Here is a 19,212-nt window from a genome sequence, read left to right as displayed (position 1 = left end):
CAAACATGATCACATTGAGATTCTAGTTTAGGATTTGATGTGTTGCTGTTATTGTTGTTTGAAAGAATGCAAAGCTTTCCTGAACGTTAAGACATACCACTAAGTAAACCAAATGAAGACAGAAGCACATTCTGAATACCCTTCGCATAAATTGAAGAAATGTCTACTTCTATTTTATGTGATTCTTTGTAGCTGCCTGACACATTTCAGTGAAAAGTGTGTAAAAATGAAACCAAAATACAGACTGCCTATCCAGAGACAGTGGCTGACTTACTCTAGGATGTGATAGAGTTGAACTGAAAACGGATTGGGCTGACACTTGATAATCAAAGTTGATTTATTGTTCATTAGTACTGCATTAGCCCTTTCAGGCAAGACAGTTATTTGTGTAGTGGCCTGTCAAGAGCAAGACTGCAAGCACCTGTCATTTCTAAGGCATGAGATAAGCAACTAAATATTAAGATGATGCAAATAAAAATACATTGGAGTAGATAAAGGGCCATATGATCATGATTTTTTTTTTTCTTTAAGAAAAAAGGGTCTGCATCATGCCATAGGAAATCTCCTAGAGGTGAGTGGGGTCCCTCGCACCCCACACGCCCCACCCCACCCCCACCCCCACCCCCCGCCCCAGGACTACTTATAGAATGAAAGCAAGGGGCTTCATATTCTTCTGTTTACCCTACGAACTTTCTTTCCTACTCATATGTGCAGTTCATCTGATAAAAAGTTGGTCAGTTAAGGAAATGAGAAGCCTAACATGTCACTTACTTAATCTGAGTGATTCAAGAAAGGTAGGCTTCCTATTTGTGTTGTGTTTTTAAATAAACATATTTCATTAAAGGAGACTTTTCTAATCATGGGCTGATTATATGAAAATGTGATGACATCATAGGTAAGCTATGATAATATCCGATAGTAATGTCAAGTGCATTTTCTTCAACATGTTTCACTCTCGATTTTCTTCTTCCCTCCCTGGAAGGGAATGATCTCATGACATATAATAGAAAACAACCTAAGTGTCAAAAGAAAACAAAATTAGTGAACTTTTGTCTGCAGCCATAGAAACGCGGATTAACTCATATTTTTCCAGAGGATGGAATGGAAACATTCTGCGTGAGGATATTTAGTGTATTGTCTTCTCTGAATTTTCATTTGACAGGGATTTTAGAGTCTGTGATCTTAATTAAATCTCAACTAGCTGAAATAATGCATCTAAAGGCATGCAGTGTTGCGTAACCTTTCTCAGTTGGTAAACCATAAATCATCAGAAAGCTTATGATAGGAATGGTTGGTTTGAAATTTTTTTTTGTTGTTGTTTGCAGTTAAATGTACCTTAAAAACAAAACCCTCACCAATGCTGCCTTGTATTTGCACGCTGTCAGGAGCTGTCACTCGAAAGATAAACTCTTTCATGACACTGACCAGTTCTGCAACTTTTCAGCCAGCCTCCACACAATTGCAAGATGCAGTGAAATTAAAATCCAGATTAATTAAAAGCAATGAAATTCCAGATTTATCTTGGTTAATGTGGCAGAAGTGTGTTTGAGTTACTGTGTTTGAGATGATCAAGAGAGAATATTGTGACCAGTTCCCAGCTTGAACTAAAATTTGAGTAAAATTTGAATTGGCAAAAAAAAAAAAAGGGGGGTAGAGGAATTTATTTTATTATGTGGCTTAGTTGTAGATGAATATCACTAAAGAGAGACTTAACACTGAGCTCTTAGTAACTGATCAAATATCATACATAGCCAGTCAGAATCCACTTCTGGTAGTTCTTTGATTTATAAGCAAGGGATGAGGCAGCAACAGTTGACCAGAGAAGGTTGGAATAAATAAATACCTAAATTGTGTCTGTGTGTGTTACATGTTAAACTATAAATTCATTGGCAAGGAATGATAATCATTAAGTAGTTATTAACTAGTCCAGGTTTTAACAAATTCTAGTGCTTGTAAATAGTGGGTTATTTACTTTTAGAGTCTTTTAATCAGATGTTTTTAAGTACTGCTATTTTTGGTTCTTTTGTATGCTCTAGTAGAAGAAGCTGTCTACATATAAAATTTTGAGAAAGCTGTCTTGTGATACATCGATTTTATATACTTTTGTACATAATATTTCACACAAGGCTGGGAATTATGTTGCTGATGGGCTGTAGGTCTTTTGGGGCAAAGAAGGAGTGCAGCTTTATGTATACCTGCATGGCTAGATTTGGGGGTAGTCCTCCTCCCTAGGCTAAATGTGTTTTTGTTTGGTGAAAGGTTTCTTTTCTTGGAAGCAGCATGATATTTCTGGACATTGGTTTTAGTCATTTCGCAGTGTGCAAATACTTCTCCTCGTACATGGCATTCTACATTCAGTTTTATTTTCTTTCATTAAAAAACAACAAAATAAAGAAAATTCAGGTACCTCTCAGTGTGATGATCCTCTACACACTGCACTGGAGGGACTTGAATTATCTGGAAAGAGTAAACTGGGCCTCCACTTTAGGATTGTAGCAATAATCTTCCCTGAGTCCTTCTTCCAACCTGGCAGTTTGTTTGAAGAGAAATTAATTTGGAACAAGAAAAATGAATATTGAACACATGCATTGCACCTCATTTTCAAATCTGGTTAAAAGCAGGCTAATCAATGAAGATGCCGGCTAAATGTTATGGTGCACTTTTTAAGAATACCTTGGTATCATGTTTTAATTTTTAAGCTTTATCTTGCCCTTAAATCTGAAACATCATTGTTCAAATAACTGAGAACAAGGTAAATCAACAACATCAAAAAGGTCGGCTGCTGTGATTTCTCAAGGGCTTGTTATTTTGTACTTCCCAATTCTATTTGATGTCTTGACAAAACAAGATGACACAGGGGAGAATACATTAAATTTTGATTTTTTTCATCTAACCTGTTACAGTTGTGGCAGCTTAATTTCTTTCACTTTTTCCTGAGGATGGATTTTTTTTTTTTTTTTGGTACAATTGCTCTAATTGTCCTACCCCTTCACAAGGCGAGTCCTCACGGGTTCTCCATTTGTCCTGATTTTACTAGGCATTTTTGAATATATTTTGACCTTTATAGGGTGCTTTTGGTTGGGCTTTGTCTTCATTAGAAATAAAGCAGTGAATGGTGAGATTGTCAAAGAAGCAACTGATGTTTTCTCATTAGAATCTCATTTGCACCCCATAGCTTAACTGTGATGTATAAGGTGCAGGTGTTGGAAACAGGCGTGAGAACCTGCACAATTTAAGAAACTTAAGTTGTAATTCTTAAAAAAAAAAAAAAAAAAGTGATTGCACAGTAAGTCAGTCCTTACAAAACTTTGGAATGAGCTAATTTTGGCCTACCTGCATGTTTAAATCCGGTGACAGCCCTCCCCATTCCATCTCATAATATGGAAAAAAAAATACATGTTTGCAAATTTAAGTCTTGATCTCAGAAAATCCTTTAATGGCCAAAAGGTAAACATTTTACTTTTCTTCCCTGAACAGTATCCATTGATCCACCACTGTATCTACAAGTTGTTTTCCTTTATTCTTATCCTGTATGTGGCTCCAATAACACTGATACAGTTTCTATCTCTTCTCACTGTTTTTGAATAATGCTTCATTTTAAGAGGACTTATTAAGCCAAGGCCTCTGTCTTTTCTTCTCAAGAGCTAAAGAATTGTGGATAGAATCTTCCCTGGGGTTCCTTCTTGGAATAGTTCTCCCTTCCTCCTATTTGCAGCACTTAGAAATGATTTTTGTTGTTGTTGTTAATATAAAATGTCTTGGCAGGTTTGATCCACGTACACTACATTGTTTGCCATCTCTCCTACAGGAGAAAGATTGAGGAAGGAAAGAAGAGGCATTTTCTCTTGATTTAAATAATAATAATAATAGTTGCTAAGTTGAAAAGATGAGTGCTTATTGGATGATTATTTTCATGTGTAGCTTCCATTGTTTCCTGTATTTAACAGTCGCTAATGGGAGAAGCGATTTAATTTATGTAAACTTTACATTTTTATGCAAATGAAGCTGATATTTATTAGAGCTAAAACAATTATGCTGGCACTTAGTGGAGTAACCTTGTATGCCTGGGAAATGTTACAGGAGAGCAGTTGAGGTTTCACCAATGCTTCTGCTGTAAACAAATAGGAATTTCTGCCACTTTTTAAAATTTAAAGACAAAAGAAGAGCTCGGAGAGCTTTGCCAGAGATTGCTTATTAGGGATGATAACCTGAAATAACTCCTGATTGGCAGGCAAGTCTTGGCCATACAATTCTTCCTGAAAGAAAGATAGCCTTTCTTGATAGAATGTAATAAACAAAATGATAAAAAATGAAATGCTAATTGCATTTTAAAGAGGTCTTTTTTTTTCTAAAATTTTAATAGGTGGTTGTATTGTTACTGAGAGAACAGTTATGCTAATGACTGACTACTTAGATGATTTTGCATTAATATAATAACCATTACCTGCCTTAATGCTTTGTACAGTATTGTGGCAAAATAGCTAAGTCTAAAAGAGTTATACAAAAAAGCAGAATTTCATAATGAAACAGAATTATACTTTCCACATGAATAGCAGGCTTTTTTTTTATTTTCTGAAGACTGAAATATTATGTCAGAAATGTACTTTTCCTCCATGATACAGCTACCTTGCATGGTATCTCTGTGTATGTGGTTTTTTTGTTGTGTGGTTTTTTTTTTTCCCCCTTCTTTCTAAATACTTTGAGGGAATAGATAGAAGCTTCTTAACTTTTCTGTTTGCCAATATATCAGTTGTATCCACTGGCTTATTAATTATGAAAACTTGTCTTTCACAGGGGGTAATGGTATTTATGAAGTGGTACTTATTTTCTTCTACACAGGCTAGCTTCTAAACAGTCGTAGGAAATTTGGCATAGGTTTTTGTTTTGTTTTTTGTTGTTGCTTTGTGTTGTTTTTAATGGAGCTATTCTCTTTGATTTTGTTTTGCTATTCTGGAGCCTTCTAATTTAATTTGTTTTGCTCTTGTTTGATGAACCAGGTAACACTGTGTAAGCTGGTCAGTTGTCCTCCACACACAGCCTGAAGTCTGGAAGGACTCAGGTTTCCTGGGACATACACATGGTGAATGCCAGAGATTAAAAATAGTTTCTAAGTTATTAATCCAGATGAATGGAAATAAAATGATACTTAATTTTTTTCTGTCTTCTCATTTTTATTACTTGTACACTTAGCAATTATGAGAAGACGCTGATTACAAAATGCATGTGTATTTACACTGGACAGTATTTACTTGTAGTTAACGTGAGTGAGCGTAAAGAGAAAGGGGGAAAAAATGATAGCGTGTTATTTGTGTCATCTCCCCTCCCACCCAATTCCTCCAATTGTCTCCTAGATTAGCAATGAGTATTGTTTCTCTGGGCGTTTTTATTTGTTTGTTTGCTTTTTAGATCTTTTTCCCCCACCCCATCACCTACCTCTCCCCTTTGGGAATAGAAGGAACTAATAAGGCACGTTGTGTTAATAGTCTTCTGGCGTTCGGGTGATATAAAGTCAATTTGAAGTAAGAGAAAACTGTATCAAGCAGACCTGACACAGCAGTGTATGGGCTTTTCCCAGCACTTGTGCATGCTCACAGCGCTTTCCCAGTTGCTGGTATTAAGGTGGTAGCAGGTCCATACTAGCAGCGTTCCGAGGGCCAAGCACAGCTGAATTTCCTCCATTCCCGCAGGTTCATGCGCACCTGGGATCGACCACACCCAAAATGGTATCAGTCAACAGTGTATCATGCAGAGTGTGTGTGTGTGTGTGTGTGTGTGTGTGTGTGTGTTTAATTCACGATTTCCTCTTGAAACTCAACGAAAGAGTGTTAACTGTGTGTGTTTTTTTAAATTCAGTTTTGTATGCTAGCATTCTTTAAATGTCTGCCAGAAGTTTAATTTGAATTTCTGATCCCTGAAGGCAGCTAGACAAAATCATTCTAGTTCTTCATAAATTGCCTTCTATGATTCATTGTTAACTCATAAAACATACTCATTTCTATAGTCTCAAACAGTTAAGGTAGTTACAGCATCGGGGATATAATTTTTTTTTGCACTATCTTTAAATTGTCATTTGAGAAAGAAACCAAGTATTAAGTGAAACTCCCAGTTAAGGCGTGAGCCCCGCAGCACCCAAAAAAAAAAAAAAAACCATCAGAATTTATTGTTTTTATCTCAAGGAGGGTAAGGTAGACAGACGACATAGAACCTGGAAAAAATAAAGTTTAGTTTTGACTGAATAGCCTCAAAGAGGGGCCCATAAATAGTAGAGCACTGTAGTTAAAAACTCACATGACTGTTTTAAATACTATTGATTTAAACCACTGGCTAGATTTTATGAATCAAAGTGTAATTTCTAAGCTTTGGCCATATTTCTCAATGCTAAAGCACTCTCTCTTGTGTGCCTTTAGCCGCTTTCCAGACATTCAACACAGGATTAAATGATAGTAGTTACAGTGATCAATAGGTTAAGACCAGTACAATCACTCTTGCCGCTAATGACCTCAGTAGTAATGGGCAATAAAGTGTGGGCTATAATAGCCTCTCGCTGGTACTGCATGCCCTTTGATTCCTAGTATTAGTAGGGACTAGCTACATGAAAAAGTTGGACGTTGGGAGTTAAGAGAGTGGATATGTAGGCTCTATTTCTTAACTATTTAAAACCTTAAGCTGTGCTCAGATTTTTGTGTGTGTGTGTGTGTGCCCCTTTTCCCACCCATATGGTTTCGGGTCCATTTGGATATGTTTGTTAAAACCTTTCATAACCTATTTTCAAGGCATGTTGGAGCAGAAACTGGGGAAATCTCAGTTTTATCACATTTATAGATTAAGTTCAAGCCCACTTTGGAAGCTCACAAGCAAACTGGTGTGAAAATGTGGTTTCAAACAGTAAAAGCAAAGTTGAGGCCATCAGGATATGATAGCCCACTTCTGGTTATTCAAAGACCCTATCACCAGGCAGGAGGATTACTCAGGCTCCTTGCCTCTTACCCTCCTCTGGCTGTGCCTGCTGCTTTAGCATTTTATTACTCATCAGCACCTCCATCAAAATGTCCAAAGGGAAAAAGAAGAGGAGACTCAAGTTCATTTTACTGTTCAGTAACATGACTGCAAACATTGAATAAATAACCCTGGGAAAAGCACATTTAACTATTGGCCATATGCAAGGGTTGCAAAATTACCTGTATATGCCAGTCCTTTTTTTTTTTTTTGTAATTTTAAAATCGATTTTATTGAAGTATAATCTACATACAAGAAAAGGCAGTTTAAGTGTACAGTTTGGAAGAATTTGGGCTGTTGTGTACACTTGTGTGACTACCACCACTGTCAAGATAGACAGCATTTCCATCACCCCCAAAGTTCTCTTGTTCCCCTCTGAAATCTAGGCTTTCCGTCGTTCTTTCAAGGTTTGTGACCAAGAGATCACTGCTATGATGACTTCTGTTATTACACTGTTAATTTCGTGTTCATCACCAGTTTGGATCTTACACCACCCTATTCCTGTCTGTTTTCCTGTTCATCACCATCAGAAATTTGGCTCAAGAATATTTATATTGTACGTCATCCAAGAAACGCAGAGGAAAAAAGAAACCTTAAACATGGTTCTTTTGTTTGCTTAATCAAACCTCCCTGTATGATGATGCAACTCTCAAGGAAAAGTAAACTCTTTTGTGATATGTTGGCCTTAGCAGCTCAAAAGATAGTGACTGGCACCCAATACATTTTGAAAAATTCAAAACTTTCTTGTGTGTTGAAGACAAAGTAGACTAATTGGAATTAATTTATAGGTGGTTAGATGTCTTGATAGTGCCTTCTTGTGTTTGCCCTAGACTGAATGCAAGTTCACCATTCTAATCATTGGTGATATTTTCGTGCTGTGAAGTATCTTTTTAAAAGGATAATTTATCCATTCATATACATCTGTCTCTTTTTGCATATAAAAATATTCAGACATGCCCATCTGTTTTAAATTACAGTGTATCTACATCTACACTTAAAAGGCCACTGCAATAGGAAGAATTCGTTGATGACCTTCCAGAGTTAGGTTAATGAAATTTTTCAAATGTTCTAGCCGGTGTCTTCCAAACAATGCGAAACTTGCATGTAAACATCCCCCCCGCCCCCCGCCGCCACACACACACACAAAACATGCCCACAACAACAGTAGAGGATGTTCACTGTACATGAATCTGACCTTCAGGAACCATTTTTAGTTCATCAAAATTAGTGATGCTGAGAAATCGGGACATCAGTGCATAATGACTGTGAAATTAGGAATGAGAGCTCGCTATGCAAATGACAGGACAAATCATGTGAAAAAGTCAAGATAAACTGCATATTAAGACATTATGTTACATAAAATTAATACTGCATTTCTCCCTTTTGCTTACTGCTCTCCTGAAAGATTTTTTAATTCTTTTATCTTCTGATCAGCTATTGTCTGCCAGATTTTTTTTTTAAGTGGCACACAGGCAAAGTGCAAAACATGTTATTACCTTTTATTGTAATACATGAGATGACAGGAGATCCTTTTTAACAAAGTATATCCTTTACTGCTTCTAGCTTCTTGCTGTCACATGTTTGATTAGAAACCAAAGAAAAGTAAGATGCTTAAATATTACTGTTAGAAGACATACAGGTTTTGTCTTTTCTTTCATTGTTTTTTTTTTTCTTTCCTTATCTTTTTATTTGGGGGGGGGAGATTTTTCATGAAATAGTCTTCTTGTGTTACGGGGACTGACAAAATGGTTCTCATGTAGTCTGCAAATTAAACACAAGTGCAGTGATTATTTTGAATAGCTAAATTACATTCTAGAAAGCTTGCAGAATTCATAGCATTGTCATTAGGTATCCGCTTGAATACAATTTGTGTAACCTTGGCCAAGACAGCCTGTCATTTTAATGTCAGTGTTTTATCTGAACAAGACATCATCCTTTCAGATACAGTGTGCAGGTTCCTTGCAAAGATGCCCGTGCAGAAACGTGTTAACAGTTGCAAATATGAAATGCTATCAAGTTCATCACTGTAGCTGTTTGTCACCGAAATGTCATGGAAAGCAGCTTTTAATGGTATCACACGTAATATGAAAGAATGGAGACATCTGTGTGCCGAGTGAATCAGGAAGGGTAAAAGGCATCATAGGAAAGGTCTGCGTTGAAGTCCGCGAGGTGCACCCAGGGTTCAGGCACCCACAAGACTGAACATTCGTTGATTGTTCTTAAAACTCACAGTCCCCAGGGGAAGGGGATCATAGTAGCTCCTGCCAAGAACGTACTGGTTCCCCTCTGCCTTGTTCCCTAAAACAAAATTCAAGTTTGCATTAAACTTTTCCCAGAGATAATTGCCACCGAAGATTCATTCTTCATCTGAAACCAAGGTGGTTCTAACCTGCCTCCAGATGGCATCTGTTAAGTCTCTACCCCTCGTCTGTTTGCAAGACAAGGCTGTCTGCACACCTTGTCAGTGCCACGAGGTCTTCTCTTGTTTTTCTTGATTTCACATTAACTCCATAATATATGAAATAGGATTTGTTGCCACATCCCCTCCAGATAAATACACTGTGCATGGGAAACCGGTCAGTTCTTGGAGCAGGCTCCTGCCAGTCTGCTGCTGACCCCGGAAGGCTGAGTGCTGCGTGCGTGCAATTTCCTGGCTTCCTATTTATCCTTCATTAACGTTCTAGGTTCCCGTGTCAGTGGCTATGATGACACCTCAAGTTATCACTCCCCAGCAAATGCAGCAGATCCTCCAGCAACAAGTGCTGAGCCCTCAGCAGCTCCAGGTCCTCCTCCAGCAACAGCAGGCCCTCATGCTCCAACAGGTAACCGTCCATCCTCCTCCTCCCAGGGCCTGGGACTCCATTCACAGTTCCCTGCACCTGATCAGCTCCTTCCCCCATTGAAGAAAAAGCAGAGCAAGGTGGCCAGAGCAGGACACAGATGGGGCCCCTAACTAATCGATTTTATTTGCATCCTAGTAAGGGGGGAGGGATCTCTGCCCAGGCAACTAGGGTTTGGGCTTGGAGAGGACCCGATGGACTGCGATTAGGGCTGTAATTGGACTTGGTAGAAATAAGATCTTTTAGGCTTATGTGGCTTTACGCTCTTTTATTTGGTAAGCCCAGAGGCTTCTAAATGGTGTGAATCAAAGCAAAATGGGGAGCACGTTAGGAGCAGTTTTAAATGTGACAGCTCTTGAAGTCCCCATTTCAACTCAGAGGCTCATAGAATTTCTCTTTTAAACATAAAGAGACCTTCCAGAGTTGGTTACCTTTAAGGTGCAGAGTTCACTTTACTTCTTTCATGTATGCTGATGCTGAAATGAACTTCTGGCTGCCATTGTGCCATAGGGACCTAACATTCAGACTTCACGGACACCTGAACCAAAGAGATGAGATTCAGAACTAGAGTGACGGAAGTGCTGGGGGTGAGACGGTGGGGGACAGGAGGCAGAGCGAGCTACCCACGCTGTCGATGCAGATACTGCACACCCCGCCACACCACCCGGCCCCATCATTCAGAAAGCATGCGCACTTTTCACGGTAGAGATTCACCAGACTCTCTCAGCAAGGGCACTCGGGCTTTGTTGTACAATCAAAGGTCATTCCTTGCCTTATTTTAATTAGTTTGTGTAGAAAATGGTATGTTTTTCATCAGTTCATTTTGGAGATTACTTTTCAAACAATAATGCCAAGAATAGTCAGCGTGCACTGAAATTTATTGTCGAGTTTCAAACTAAAGGTCAGGCCATTACAGATAAAAGGATGCTATTTTTCAAATCGCAGTTGTGTATGGCACCGAAAGGGACAGTGGGTTGGCGCTCCCCTCTGTTACTTACCGTCCTCTCTTTCCTTTGTAGCAGCAGCTTCAAGAGTTTTATAAAAAACAACAGGAACAGTTGCAGCTTCAACTTTTACAACAACAACATGCTGGAAAACAGCCTAAAGAGGTACCGACAATACATATTTTACTTTCAAACCACAGATCCCAGAGGACTATCTAGTGGCTATTAAACTGTCATTCATCTCTTAAATGATTGCACAACTGAGCTATCGGTTCACAGCTTTCAGACCAAGAGTTATCGTCTTGTTTTCTCTGAGATCTGTCCGGGTTCCGTTTGCTTGCTGCCACACATTTGCTGTCACCGCTGCAGGTGTACCGCCTGTGAGCGCCAGGAGGTGGACTGGGCTGATGGGCCGAACCGCAGGATGGGCCACTCCCCACCCCACCCCCGCCCCGCCCCAGGCTGACATTGCTGGGGGCCAAGATGTACCTGGGGGCAGCACAGTTTCACCTAGAGGCATCCCATGAGATTCTTCTCCAGCTCAGACAGCTTGGGTGTGTGGGGATGGCCCTTTCCTTTCTAAGAAGCATCTCTTGTGAGATCAGACAACAGAAAAGTTATACCAAGAGTAAACGTTCCTGTCTCCTTTTAACTACTTCTCTCAAGTTATAAACGAATAGTCATTGCTCGAGATAGGGGTGGTGAGATGGTGTGGCTTACGGGGGGACAACTCCTCTGAACTTGGGCGACTTGTGTTTTTCCCTGACACAGACCATTTGCATCACAGCGGCTTCCATGTGCACAGCACTTTGTAAGAGCACACGGTTCCTGGGCTGCCGACCTCCGCCCCACCCCCCCCCCACCACCACCAGTTAGGTGACAGTGTTTGCTCCCCGAGTGACAAGGCCTTCCCCAGGAGAGTTTCCCCCATCTCTCTTTCTACACGATTCTATGCTGGTGAGGACCAGTCAGTTGGGGGAGTGTCCGTGTGCGTGTGCACCTTGTGCCATCTCTGCTCATTTCGGAGGTACCCAATGGCACTTCCCTCCTCATGTTTTTACAACGGACTGGGATGCTTTCCGTTTCACTATTCTCCTAGTTTGAAAAACAGCTCCCAGGCCACTTGAACGACCTCTTCCCCAGCCTTCAGCGGGCGACCACTGGCATTAGTTTGGAAGGAGCCTTGCTGGGTGACTGTCCCCATCCCCGCCTGTCACTCACGTGAGCGGGGATGGCAGGCAGCGCTCATTTTCCATGCTGGGAACGGCCCAACATTTTCCTTTTGCCGGCTCCTCCCTCAACATAAATTGGGTACTTTATCCATGCCTTGCCAAGTTTTCACCCCAGAGTCCCGTCTAGCAGCCTGGATGGAAACCCCTGCAGAGCAGGGGCAGTTTTGGGGTGAAGGGGAGGAGGTGCTTTAATGAAAATGCTGACACAACCCTTAAGTACAGTGGCGCGCTACCGGGTGCTGCTATAATAAAAAAAGGGAACAGATTAAAAAGTGTCTAAAATGTAAATCTAAAGGACTAACAGTAATTAAAATGGAAATGGCACAGGGAGGGAAGGCATGTAATTGTGAGATATCACTGTGCAGAAGGCTCTCAGCTTTGTTTTGCTGGCTGTTTTTCTAATTCAGTAGGGCTTACTCATCAGTGGCAGTTCAATGCGCGTTAATGACTCTGGGATTGCAGGCATCACTCTGGACAAAGAAATGATTATTGTGCGGTCAAAAGAAGTTCAAAGACAAGAAGGGAATTTCAGTTTTTTTCCTTAGAGATCCACATTCAAGAGCATATAAATTAAGCCAAATGTTAAAAACCACAGTCTGAAAGCTGACTTCAAAGTCACAACTCTCTAATTAATGAACTGCGAGCTTCAGTTTGGACAAGTTGTGGTTTGATGCGCCCATAAATCAACATGACAGGCCCGTTTCACAGCCTCAGACAGTGCTTGTCATTGAGTCACATCAGATGTAAACACAGCAGAAAAAAGAAGGGATATGAAGGAGGTGCAATTGATCAACAGAATTGGTAAAAACCCACTTTTGAAGCACATTATGCATGATCACAGGAAATGGTTACAGCCTCAAGAGGTTTCCCCTTCTGCTGTTGCTTTTTTGAATCAGATTTCTAACAGCCTTCAAAAGGGAGAATAAGAATTATGGAGTTTCTCCCCTGTGGCTCCCAGGCAATAACCCCCTGTTGTTATTTTGTGCTTCTTTCTTTTCAAAGGCATCAAAATTTAGTTTTTTAAAGATCTTTAACTCTATATTTGAAGACAAACAAAAAAGGGCTGCCACTGTCATTCTTATCAGTTACCAGGGATTGTGTTTTTTCTTTCTGTTGCCACTTCTTATTAACCTCTTATTTGGTCTGTTAGACAGAGTTTGGAATGCATGTCTGCACGCTGAGAGCACATGAAAGTTCAGATGAGCTCAGAGGGCAGATAAAGAAATGTGAAGGGGAAAGTTACATGGCAGAAGGAAGGATGAAAGTTAACTCTCCCAAATTGCTGCTGTCAGAAAGGGGGCATCTTGGCACACAAAGATGATGGTGGTGCCTGAGTTTGGGAAGGGAGCACTTTGTATCTGAACAAGAAGAGGGTGAGACATTATAGTAGCATTTTAGCACCTCCAGGACACGAGGTTTGCTGTGGTCGCATTTTGTCATCCACGTCCAAGGCTAAGGTGATGCAAGGTGTAGGTTGCTTTAACATCCTGAGGGGTAGGCAGACGAGCAGGCAGGTCTCCTTGGTGGATGCGACTGTATGTTCACTGCGCTGGTGGATTTGGCCGAGAGCTTTTGTAACAGTGATTAAGAGATCCTTGTTTTCCTGAGGTGTAAGGCGGGGGGGGGGGGGGGGGGGGGGGGGGGGGGGGGGTCAGCTCCTCAAATTATCATGCAGGTGGTGGTCCTTTTGTGCCACCATGAAGTAGAGTCACATGGTAGCAATTTCACAATGTGGACTGGTGGTTCTGATTTTAACAAGGTTTGAACTTGGATGATGACAGATGGAACAAGTGTATTAATGTGCTGAATCCCTAGTCATTAGTGGCTCATAATTTTGAATCATCAGCCCCCACCCCACCCCTCCAGCCACCACTGCCACCTTTTTCCCTCTTTAGATTACCCCTGCAGTGAGACACTTGATCCCTAGCCAGAACAATGTACCTTCACTCAACTTTTTTCCAGAGTTGCCTCGAGATGTTTCCTTGAGAAAGTTAGGCTCTCCATCCAGTTGGCCCTAAGACCTTCTTAGGAGGTAGAGCTTCTATAGCCCCATACAGCTATTGAAGTGACTGCTTGTTAATATTTGACAGAATGGGTGTGGAAAATTGAAGGCAGAATTCATTTTCAGTCAAGCTACCAAAAAAAAAAAAAAAAAGATCCCATCCTGTGCGGGTGAGGTAGGCTAAGTTGATTGTTTTAAAAGGGCCGTTTGTCCAGGCAGTTATGACAGTTTATGTTAGGCAGCAGGGAGGAGCCGAAGAAAGGAAAACAGACCTTTGACTGCAGCTCTAGGGAGGGGATCTGAAATGCAAGGTTTATCAGGGCATTTTAGCATTTTAACACTGACTACTGACCTGTCCAGGGGACTGCTCGGAGACCTTTTTTGTATGCATTCAATTGTGAGAAGTAAACAAACGGGCTCGTATCCTGTGTTTGGTAACTGGGTGGGGAACACAGTTTGGCAACCAGTGTTGCTTTTAAATTCTTTCTTTGGACAATGGGCCTTGTATACTTTTATATCCTGGCTTTTCAAACGTGGACAGCTTTCATGAGCTTTTCCTAGGGATGGCCAGAGAGACAACAGAAAAGCCATCAGTCATTTTATATAAATACAAAATTTTTTAAACATTTCATTTACAGTAAGACAGGAAACACCCTCCCCAAACTCGGGCGCCCCCTCTCCATTCTTTTCTACTTCACGAAGAGCTGGTTCCCCCATCTTTCATTGTATCCATGTTTTTTCTTCTCTTCCTTCCTTCTGGTTTTTTTTAAGTGTCATGAATTAATATCTGTTGAAGAAATGAAAAAATCATTTTGACATGAATATAACTATCATTGGGTTTTACATTAATGTGATAACATGGGAAGGGGTGAAAACAATTGGATCATTTTATGCATGCTGTTCTTAAAATGAAAACACTGGCTTTTCATTTAAATTTATTTAAATTTTTGTTGTTAGTGGTATAGAATTTGTTTTTTGGAGTGAAACTCAATTAACTTTCTCAGTGGCATGGTAGTAAGTCTGAAATTGGTTGCTAATAGGAGAATGATGGTTTTTACTGTAAAATAAACTGCTCGGAGACCGAAAGGAAACCACCATTTTTCTCTTCCTTTGAACTTGGCATCAGAAGGTCTTGATACACATACCATTTTATGGATATATCAGATAAAGGTCATGTGTTAGGTTAAGTGAATGCAGTTGTTTGTAAAGTATAGTTATTAGAAGCTCTGAAAGGGTTGTATAGTCCCTTTTAGTTACAGAAGTCTTCCTGATATTTTGAGTGATACTCAGAATTGGGAAAATGGATCTTGTTTTTTTTGTTTTTTGTTTTTTTTTCCTTAAAGGGTCTTTTTTTTTTTTTTCTTTTTTGGCTACAGTTTGGGAAGGGTTAATTTTCCTTTCATAATTGTTAGCCATAATGTGGCTAAGACCTCCACCTCGATTTGATTCCTAGCAGATTAAGGATATTAGATAATTTCCTTCTATTTATTGTACTACTGCACTGTATTATCTTTCTATCACTCAGATAATTACTGAGGAAATCTACATTAATTTTTTTTGGCTAGAGCGAGGCCTGCTAAACACAGGAATGATGTATTGATGTTTTACACAACAAAAGTTTTCCTCCTGTCATTGTCCAATCAACAAAAAGATATTTATCATACCGTAAAGCCCCTTCTTTTCAAGAACAAAGCGGGTGGGGAAGCAGGACAGGCCAGCGGACCTGGGGGTTTCTGAAACTGAAGCCAAGTTAAGGCATCTGAAGCTTAAAGTGTCCTTCATATTAAACACTCACAGTCGAGTACGATGTTGTTTGCTAAATTATGAATGTGTGTAATTAAAATCTAGTGGCTGTTTCTATGAAAGATTTACAATGTTATTTCATCGTTTGTCATGGCTAATTAACAATATTAGATGAAGTTTTTCTTCTTCAAAGGTCTGATTTTTTCTCATTTATTTATGTCAGGAGTGATAAACAGAGTAGTTAAAAGCTCCCGGTGCAGGCAAGACGAAGGCAGCTTATTCTTCTATACTCTCTCAGAGGTCCAGGGTTCAAATCCCTCCAGACCAGAATGGTGCATTCCTTCTCTGTAGCATGAATAATTAAACATTTCAAAGTCTGAAAGTTCACATCTCAACTATAAACACTCAGGCCTTTCAAACTGTAGGAAAAGCTGACTTGATCAACGAGTTATTTTTTTCTGTGCCCCTGGCGGCCGAGAGGGAACATCCAGCCACCACCCTCCCCCACTCCCCACCCATTCTTTTCAGATGTGTGATGTCCTGTCCCTTTTGCACCAGCCCCAACACTGAGCCCTCCCTAGACCCCAGCAGCCATCGTTGATGTTTGACGATGACGGCGTGTTTTGAAACATCCGTACTCTGAGCCTTCCTCAGGACGTGGCCATCTCATTTTCCTCTCCCTGATTTCTTACAGCAGCAGCAGGTGGCTACCCAGCAGTTGGCTTTTCAGCAGCAGCTCCTCCAGATGCAGCAGCTACAGCAGCAGCACCTCTTATCTCTACAGCGCCAAGGCCTTCTTACAATTCAGCCAGGGCAGCCTGCCCTTCCCCTCCAGCCCCTTGCTCAAGGTAAGCACCCATTACGCAGCAGGTGGGCACCACTCTGCGGAGACGTTGGGTCAGAGGTGGCGGGCTGTCGGGTGGTCGACTCCAGCTCATCAGTAAGGACATGGTCCATCTAAAACCAGCATATACAGACTTCAGAGAAAAGATTGGTTGAGGTCCTAAGGATGGACCTTTGTAGAAGATGAAGGACTTGCTCGTTGATGCCAAAATGAAGACGAGGAGTGGTGTGATGCTGAGCAGTAGCAGAGGAATCCCACTGTTGCACATTCTTAGAGTAGGAAAAAGCAATGCTACTTTGATTTACGGAGCATTTTAATCCAATCAGGCACTGTCAGTTTGGAATCACAGATGAATTTTCCTGAAGGCTTGTTTAGCCTTGTTTAGCCACTGTAAGTTATATTTTCCGTCATTGTAATTCATTCTGTTTTAAAGCTTAGTGATGCTTTTTAAATGCCACTTCCTAAGTTCTAGGGATAAATTCAGGGTTTATTCTATATGTTAGGATTAATTTCTTTTGTTGGGTTTTCTTGTTTGCATTCATCTGTTGATTTTTTTAGCAAGTTCTGCACTCATCAGAAGAGGTAGTATTTCTCCCTCTTGTTCTCCAAAAACTAGAGTTCCTTGCAAAGGAACAAGATATCACGGATTTAAAAATTTCTTTTGAAAGGCCATTGACTTGTTATTACAGTGGGTGTTGGACATCAGAAACAAATGAGGATTCTAGCCATTTTAGGACATCTTCATGGTTGAAACAACTCTTTGCCATGTGTGATGTGAACGCACATGAGATTATTCAGAACCAGAACACAGGGAAGTATGAAAGGAAAGCAGAAAGAGTCATGACATGTTTGGCAATACAGTCCCCCCCCCCCCCGCCCCCATCCTATACACAGTTCACACATTTCAGTCACCTCCTCAAGGCGTCTGGTCTTGGCAGTTGTAGTAGTCTTGGATGTACACGTATGGGCCTTAAAGTCTGATAGCTAAGGTCTTTGGTGTCTTGGATTCAGTTGCCTTCTGAAGAGGGTTGAAAATGTGGCACCACCTTCACCCTTTGTGGTGAGTAAGACATTCTCATCTGTTCAGCAACTTTTGGTGTCAAGTGGAACCAGTGAGGCATGTCTCCATTCGAATCTTCTCTCTTGAGTCAACCACACCCAACTTGTATCTCTTCCGGGGTTTTCTGTTTTTGTTTATGTTTCCAGTGTTCAAACTGGGGCTTTCTCCTCTAATGTCCCTCCTCCTCTTTTTGCCTTTACTGCTCAACTACTGGATCCATAATCAGCATCTCCGTGGCTGTCAAAATAGAAGATTTGGTAACAGAGCAGTACGAGGGGAGAAGAAAGGACACATCGGCTAATGTATTTTTTTGTGCTTGCAGAATGTCCTAACGTGCATTAATTACACCTTCAGGTTTATTGTTGGAAACATCGCAGGCTTTTCTGACACACCCACTGGACTCGGGCTTCAACCTCTCATCTTTTCCCACTGCTCCTATACTATTAAGTTTGCTCACTAAGGTTCATTGTTATAGTACATCAGTTAAGCTGTCCAAAAGAGGGCAATTGGGCAGTGACAAGACAAGCTCATGTGTAATGTGAAAGAAATGAATGTGGTGATGCATGAAGTGTAATCTCTGCAGTAACATATCAGAGACACCAGTAGGTAATTCACTAGTCATGGCATTGATTGATATGCTTAGCAATCTGCTATAACTATTAGCCCCTGCGACATTAAGAGGAAGCATATTTAACATCTAAGGGATGCCCTTAGGTGTGCCCAAGATACATAAATGTAAATATACAGTATTTCGGGAGTCAGGTTGTGGCAGTGGAGTGAGCTACCTGCGTCGATGCCATCTTTTGCAGAATCCAGAGGTTGGTTCTGTCTCTCCTATCCCCTCGCCCAAAGTGGCTTGAGAATTCAGTCGTGTTGGACTACAACACAATTTTTTTTTATCAGAGACATGATGGCTTAAAACTGATGTCATTATGAGGTTTAAATCAACTTTCTGCTTGCTTGAACATGGTCACCTGGGTATGGATGTACAAGGACAAAAAAAGGTTGATCAACTCTGTTTGTCTTTGAGCCAGTGATACCTGGGGTTGTAAAATTGAGTTCCATGAGCAGTAATCTGTCAACTGTCCCCACAACATACATTTTTTAAGCCAGTGTCTGCATTTTCTTTTATAATGAAGGGGTCGGTTGTCCTGGAAAAAGAAATGTAGCAAGGCACAGGGGTTATGTGTTACAAATGCCGGTAACGGCCACTTTGTGATACGGTCATCACGATTCTTTTACATACCTGCTCCGGGCCTTGGCGAAGTCACCTTAAACGTGTATAAATATGAAAGTATGAATAGATAGAAAGTAATATTGTGAGGCCTTCTTTTTTTCCCTTCCTGAAGGTTTTATGGTATGAAGTAGGAGGGACGTTTTTGTTGTTTGTAAGAGGATTGTAGGGCCTTCTCTGTTTTGCATAATTAGCACATACACTTTTCCCCCTGGTCTCTCGAAGCATCTGAGCCCCTGATATTCAGTAGCATTCTGACTTCTTAATTTTGAGGATACGAACTATAGCGATTACATGCTGGAGATCTATTCCTGTTA

General features: G+C 40.6%; 1 protein-coding gene across 14 annotated transcripts in view; it reads left to right on the top strand.

Annotated features, from left to right (window-relative positions):
* The window catches only part of FOXP1 (forkhead box P1), a 581,933-nt gene that overhangs the window by 478,423 nt on the left and 84,298 nt on the right, over positions 1–19,212 (top strand). For 12 of the 14 annotated variants that reach the window (XM_041764652.1, XM_041764646.1, XM_041764639.1 and 9 more), the window contains 3 exons: positions 9,681–9,818; positions 10,856–10,945; positions 16,452–16,605. In XM_041764652.1, coding sequence (XP_041620586.1) covers positions 9,681–9,818; positions 10,856–10,945; positions 16,452–16,605 — 382 coding nt within the window. The remainder of the gene's footprint in view (positions 1–9,680; positions 9,819–10,855; positions 10,946–16,451; positions 16,606–19,212) is intronic. The other 2 variants (XM_041764645.1, XM_041764640.1) reach the window with 1 other exon arrangement.

This window comes from Vulpes lagopus, chromosome 7 (assembly GCF_018345385.1).
Source record: "Vulpes lagopus strain Blue_001 chromosome 7, ASM1834538v1, whole genome shotgun sequence".
In the NCBI taxonomy this organism is placed as follows: domain Eukaryota; kingdom Metazoa; phylum Chordata; class Mammalia; order Carnivora; family Canidae; genus Vulpes; species Vulpes lagopus.
Note: the sequence above shows the minus strand (reverse complement) of the source record. Positions and strands in the feature narration are given on the sequence as shown.